This window comes from Mirounga angustirostris, unplaced genomic scaffold (assembly GCF_029215605.1).
Source record: "Mirounga angustirostris isolate CCGP_5_RB_7025 unplaced genomic scaffold, mMirAng1.0.hap1 SCAF_17, whole genome shotgun sequence".
Lineage (NCBI taxonomy): Eukaryota > Metazoa > Chordata > Mammalia > Carnivora > Phocidae > Mirounga > Mirounga angustirostris.
In genome coordinates, this window is record NW_026991725.1 from 21,886,804 (window position 1) to 21,893,262 (window position 6,459).

The 6,459-nt window shown below is 60.6% G+C and overlaps 1 protein-coding gene across 1 annotated transcript; it reads left to right on the forward strand.

Annotated features, from left to right (window-relative positions):
- Positions 1-536: 536 nt before the first annotated feature.
- On the forward strand, positions 537-5,742 carry DLX3 (distal-less homeobox 3). The gene is made up of 3 exons (XM_045888093.3): positions 537-1,064; positions 2,110-2,300; positions 3,895-5,742. Exons 1-3 carry the CDS (start codon positions 740-742, stop codon positions 4,240-4,242), a joined length of 864 nt encoding a protein of 287 aa, XP_045744049.1. The 5' UTR covers positions 537-739; the 3' UTR covers positions 4,243-5,742.
- Positions 5,743-6,459: the final 717 nt, after the last annotated feature.

Genomic DNA, 6,459 nt, shown 5'->3' on the forward strand with positions numbered 1-6,459 from the left:
TGATTGTAAAAGAAATTAAAATATTTTCACAAGCCCTGGGTCCTTCCCACTCTGGGCACATTTGTCTGCCTGTCATTTGCATAGTGTATGCCCACACACACCACCTTGGACCACCTCCCTTCACAAACACCCAATGGGCAAACTCCCCTGCTTCCCCATCGCACCTGAGCCCACCTCCCAGCCTCAGCCAGGGAGACAGACTGACTGACAAATCCTGGTGGCCGGGCAGAGAACCCTCCCCCCATTCCTTCCTTCCGAGACACTGGGGGTTATCTGAACTGGTGGTGGGAGCCACAGGAGGAGTAACAAGCGGGGTGTGTGTGTGCGTGTGTGTGTGTGTGTTTTGGGTAACAACAAAGATTGGGGGGAGAGAGAAGAGAAAGAGAGAGAGAGAACGAAAGAGCGCAAGAGCATGTTTTGCCTCGAAGGCAAGACTTGCAGCCAATCAGAGCGCTGGAGCCTCCCTCCGCGACTCCACTATTGAGTCTATAACCGGCTGGCCGGGCGGAGCTGGCGGCATTTGACTGTGGCTTGGGACGCGACGAGAGGCGCGCAGCGACCGCCGGAAGGCCGGCGATGGTCTAGGCGCCCCTCGGCCTCCCCTCCCCCGAGACCCTGCGGGCCCTCCCCTCGGCCTCCGGACGCACGCCCCCGCCTCGTCTCCTGCGCCTCCTCCGCGCTCCTGCCCGCTCCGGCTCGGCGGCCCAGGCCAGCCCCGGGACGCGCGGCGCCCGCCAGGATGAGTGGCTCCTTCGACCGCAAGCTCAGCAGCATCCTCACCGACATCTCCAGCTCGCTGGGCTGCCATGCGGGCTCCAAGGACTCGCCCACCCTGCCCGAGTCTTCTGTCACCGATCTGGGCTACTACAGCGCTCCCCAGCACGACTACTACTCGGGCCAGCCCTACGGCCAGACCGTGAACCCCTATACCTACCATCACCAGTTCAATCTCAACGGGCTTGCGGGCACGGGCGCTTACTCGCCCAAGTCGGAATATACCTACGGAACCTCCTACCGGCAGTACGGGGCGTACCGGGAGCAGCCGCTGCCCGCCCAGGATCCAGGTGAGAGCTTCGAGGGTTCCCCTAGGGAGAGAAAGGCGGGGAACTGAAGCCCAAATCTAGGGAAGCGTCGAGGGCAAAAAAAAAAAAAAAAAGGTGCTGTCTAAAGTTAGACAGGGTGGGCTAGCTGAGCCGGAGAGGGGACAGATGACCTTTCAGTCCCTTCGCTGTGCGCCCCAGGTCTCGGTGAAGATGGGGCCAGCTAGGGGAGGAAGGAGAAGAGGGGTGTCAGGGGACCTCCGAATCGAGGTGCTTTCGCGGGCACATCAGGTGGCAGGGGCTTGCAGTTAGGCAGCGGGGACTGGGAGCTCCAGGAACCCTTTGGATATGGGTCGGGGAGAGGGGGGAATGGTAAGGGGGACATGGAAAAAGACAGACACACAGATACACAGACAGACACACACACACACCGGGAAAGCAGAGACTGAGAAGTGGAAAAGTGAAAAAAAGAGAAAGGTGGAGAAGGAGCAAAAGAGAAATGTGGGGAGACAGAGTGAGAGAAAGGAACAGAGGAAAGGCCAAGAAAAAAAGAGAAGGAAGGAGAAAGGAAGGAAGGAAGGGGGAGTCTGTACTATGCTTGCAACTTTTCTGAGAATCTAAAACGATTCCAAAATTTAAAAAGTTAAAAAAAAAGAAAAAGGAAGGAGGGGAGAACGGAGGGAAAGAGCGAGAGAGGTGACCGAGGGCAAGGTGGGGCGAGAGGGGGGCGGCCTGCAGGCGGGTGGCGGGGAGCCGCGAGGCTGGGAGGCGAGCCGGGAAGGCGTCGGAGAGAAGCCTCGGCGGTCCTCGCCCGGGTGGCGGGCGCCGGGGACGGCGCTCTGGGGGCCGGGCGCCGAGCTGCGGGCTGGGGCGGGGGGCGGAGGGGGGGCGCGTCGTGGGCGGCCGCCGGGTCCGGGTCCCCGTCCGGCTCGGTCGCGGGCGGCGGAGCGCGCAGCCGGGCGGCCGGGAGGCTGGGGCGGCCCGCGGGGCCCCAGAGGGCGCAGGGGGCGCAGGCCCAGGCTGAGCCGCCCCCCCCGCCCCCCCCCCCGGCCCGGTGCGTTGCCCGCAGTATCCGTGAAGGAGGAGCCGGAAGCCGAGGTGCGCATGGTGAACGGGAAGCCCAAGAAGGTCCGAAAGCCGCGCACCATCTACTCCAGCTACCAGCTGGCCGCCCTGCAGCGCCGCTTCCAGAAGGCCCAGTATCTGGCGCTGCCCGAGCGCGCTGAGCTGGCCGCGCAGCTGGGCCTCACGCAGACACAGGTCAGTGCGGGGCGGCGACGGCCGCTGGGGCTCGGGGCGAGAGCGGGCGGGGGCGGGGGGGCGCGGCGCGCGGGACCCGGGGGCTCCCCAGGCGCCGCCGAACCTGGCTCACCTTCGAAATCCCCTGCAGGCCCTAGAAACCCTTTGCCTGTAGAGGGAAGGCCACCCCTCCCCCATGCCAAGTCTCAACTGCTGTCGGAAGTTTCTGCATTAAAACGTGTACAGGCGTGCATATTTGTGAACCTGTGCAACTGTGTGTGTCTGCCACAAGGAGAGGTATCCTCCCCTTACTCCAGACTCCCTAGCTCCTGTGCTTCTCCGCAGCGCTTGTCCCTCACTTAACAGGAGTCCACATCGCTCTCCCCCGCCACTAGGCCAGGCGTGTGTGTACATACACGTGTGCGTGCGTGTATATTTGCACACATGCTAATGGGTTTGTGTACATGTGGGAATGGTCGCATAAGGAGGGTGACCTTTCAAGGGTCATTGTGTTTATAGATGGAGGGACACGTGTACGTGGCCGTGCACACTGGTGAGCTCGTGTACAAAAATGTACACTTCTACCAAAACTCCACATTCATGCTCAGCGCCCGAATGCTTCACCCCTTCCTCTGCCCCAGGCCAGGAAGGGAGATTCCCCCACAAAGGGGGAGAGGAACTCAAAGGTGAGCTCCACCCCTCCCCCCAGCCAGTTCCTAGAGCCCCCAGCAGCCTGTCCCTGCTCAGGCGAGGAGTGGCTGGTGGATGCCTGGCTCCCTCCAGGTGTTGACAGGCGGGCCTGGGTTGCTGCGTGGGGCCCAGTCCGCTGGGAATCTGGGTCACCCAGTGAGGAGCTGATTCATTGTTTGTACCAGTCATGGGGTGGGGAGCAGCAGGGGGAGGGGGAGATACCCAAGGGAAATTTGGGGAATCATGGCTCACCTGCTCCTGAGTCCGCAGGTCACCCCCAGGAGCCAGCTCCAGAGCGCTCACGGGTGCTCACGTTCATGGGGCATTTACCTGGGTGCCTCGGTGCGTGTGTGTATCTTCATAATCTGGTGTCTGAGTGTGATGCTGTGAATGGGCACATTCCTGCACATGGAGATGCTTATGTGGGTGTGTGTTTGTCTCTGTGGATCTATGCGCCTCTGCTTATGAGTTTCTAATGTGAACAAAATGCCATGAACTGCCCATCCCCCACCTCCTGGGCTGCCTTTTATTGAGTGCTTACTATATACCAGGTGACCTTAAGTTCTTTATCCGTCCAAACTTATTTGAGCCTCATGAGGACCCTATGAAGGAGGGGCTGTCAGCATCCCCATTTTGCAGATGGGGAAGGCAGGAACCAGAGAGGTTAAGTAACTTGCCCAAGGTCACACGCTTAGCACGCGGCAGAGCGGACTTTGGACCCAGGCAGTGGAAGGTTCCTCACTGCGTTCTATCCCAGATAGAAGAAAGATGCTGGCCCTGGGTCAGGCACCTGGGTTTTGCCTGGATCTTGTGTGTAACGTGGGGTGCTGGGCTTGTCTTCTCCAGGCTGGGTCTCCTTGGGGTTTTCACTAAGCATCCTGAGAGGCTCACTCGCCCCCCCTTTGCTGCACGCCCTCCCACGCAGGTGAAGATTTGGTTCCAGAACCGCCGCTCCAAATTCAAGAAGCTCTACAAGAACGGGGAGGTGCCCCTGGAGCATAGCCCCAACAACAGTGATTCCATGGCCTGCAACTCACCGCCGTCCCCCGCCCTCTGGGACACCTCCTCCCACTCCACTCCGGCCCCTGCCCGAAGTCAGCTGCCCCCGCCACTGCCGTACAGCGCCTCCCCGAGCTATCTGGACGACCCCACCAACTCCTGGTACCACGCACAGAACCTGAGTGGACCCCACTTACAGCAGCAGCCGCCTCAGCCGGCCGCCCTGCATCACGCCTCTCCCGGGCCCCCGCCCAACCCTGGGGCTGTGTACTGAGCCCCCACCTGGCCTGAGCCTCCCACGAAGGACCCGGGACCAGGCAGAAGGCATCTCCGTCCTAGCCGACACTCAGGAATCATCGAGGAGCACAGGGGGGACAAGGCACCTCTTTCCCCCTTCCCTTACCCCTTCTCCAGGGACCCAAGAGCTTCCAGATGAAATTTGCATGGACCAAGGATGTCCCCGGAACCTCCCTCCCCCTGCCTAGGCACTGGGGTCTCCCTCCAGATGTTGGGGCACTCCACTCCAGCTGGGACAGCCGTTCCCCTCCTGCTCCAGGAGCCTGGACTGGCTTTCAATGACCCATCGCCTTCCAGCTTCTAAAACTTAGTGCTCGTTCCACAGACTGGAGACCTTGGGGACCAGGGAGACCGCGAAGCTTTTGCAAGTCAGGCCTGGGCCGGGGCACCAGGCACCATGGATGCCAGGTCAGGCCTGGTCCCTCCTAAGCCACCTGTGGCTCCCCACTTCCTGAGCATCCGCTCTGCCAAAAAGACATTGGACATCGTGACCAGGACTCAGGGTGGGGACGTCAGGCAGCCCCCAGCCCGCACTTCTAACCCTCATTTCAGATTTGAGGGTTAAACCAAAGAACCCCCCTGCCCCCGCCAAGTGAGGGAATCGTTTGATATCTGTGGCTTTAGAGGGAAGAACTCAAGGAGCCATCTCTCTCCTCTCTCCCCCTCTGATGGGAGAGGGGCGGTGGGTCTCAGGTGTCTTTCCTAAGGACCCATTTCTTCTTTCGTGTACAGGACTTTGCACAACTTTGGTTTTAAAAGCTGTTGAAAACTAGGAAAACAAAGGGCATTGTTACCAGATAGGACCGTCTCCCCTGCATGGGCACCTCTGCTCTGCCCCACCCCCACCCACCTCTTCCTCTCCTCCAGTAAGTTGGCAGTTTGGGCGCCAAACCCCAAATCTCCAAGGAAACATGCCAGGCAAGAGAAACCCCAAAACATCCCCTTTCCGGTGACTTTGGAAACAGATTGCTCCCGCAGATGGAGAATGGCGGGTGAGGTGCACGGGGAGAGGGGAGGGCAACAGCTCCTTGCCTTTAGTGCCTTTAGGGGTGAGGGGGTGGCTGTCTGGAGGGCTGGTAGCGCCGCCCCTCCTTGGCCCAGATTCCCCCCAGAGCTAACCTTCCTCCACCCTGATGTGGTCAAACATTGAAGAAAAGGGGAGGTGGAAGACTAGCTATATATACAGTATGTATTTTTTTTTAAAGAGCAACAGAGAGAAGCAGCCTCCTCCCTACTGTGGTTTCCTATTTATGTGGCCCTTTCCTCCTGGATGTACCTGCCTGTGCGTTGTGAGCAGAGAGAAACGGGGATGTGGGCTCCGGCTGGGTTTGGGTTTGGTGGGATGTGCAGGAGCAAGGAGAGACGAGGTAGATCTCAGAGTCGCACCCGAGGGGGGCAGGAACGAAGCCGACTCCTCCCAGCCTTCTCATTTCTGCTTTCTTACTGGATCCATCTTTATATATAACGTTAATAAAAAAGAAGAAAATAACCACTGAGCTCTTTGAACTGGAGGCTGGAGGCTGGAGGCTGGAGGCAGACAGCTCTTGGGGAGGGCCTGGGAGTTGGGGAAGGTGCTGGACGCAGAGAGGCCTCTGAGCCTCCAGGGGCTCGTGGGGGACTCAGAGCCCTGAGGATCCACTACTGGGACTCTGGGCTCCAGGGCTGGGCTGGGCCCGGCCCCTGGTGGCAGGTGCTCCTGACCCTGTGGCTGCCCCCGACTTGGGCAGGTCTGGGTGGGTGGGAGGCTCCCAGCTGTGGCCTCCTTGACTCCACTCTGCTTGGCAGCTTGGGGTTCCCTGCCAGGCAGCTGCCTGCCGCCGCCGCCAGGTCACCTCAGGGCTGCTCTTTGATCTTGGGCTCACACGCAGACATGCTTGCACACGCGTGTAAACCCCCAGCCTCCACACCCAGGCACTCCCCAGTCCCTCACTCTCTGGTCTGTCCCTTCCAGCTTGGGGTGAGGGTGGGGCCTCAGGCAGGGGGAACACCACTGCCCCCCCAGCTAGCAGGGACCCCAGCCCATGCTGGGGAAACAAGCGGGACGAGGGAAGCAAACAGACGGAGGGGGTTCTGTGTTTCCCTTCTCAGGCTCAGTCCTGACTCTGAGCCCTCTTGCTACTGCCCCCCCCCCCCCGCCCCACGGCCCACCGCCTGGGCCAGCATTGCTCCCACCTCTCCCCTTCTAGCTGCTCAC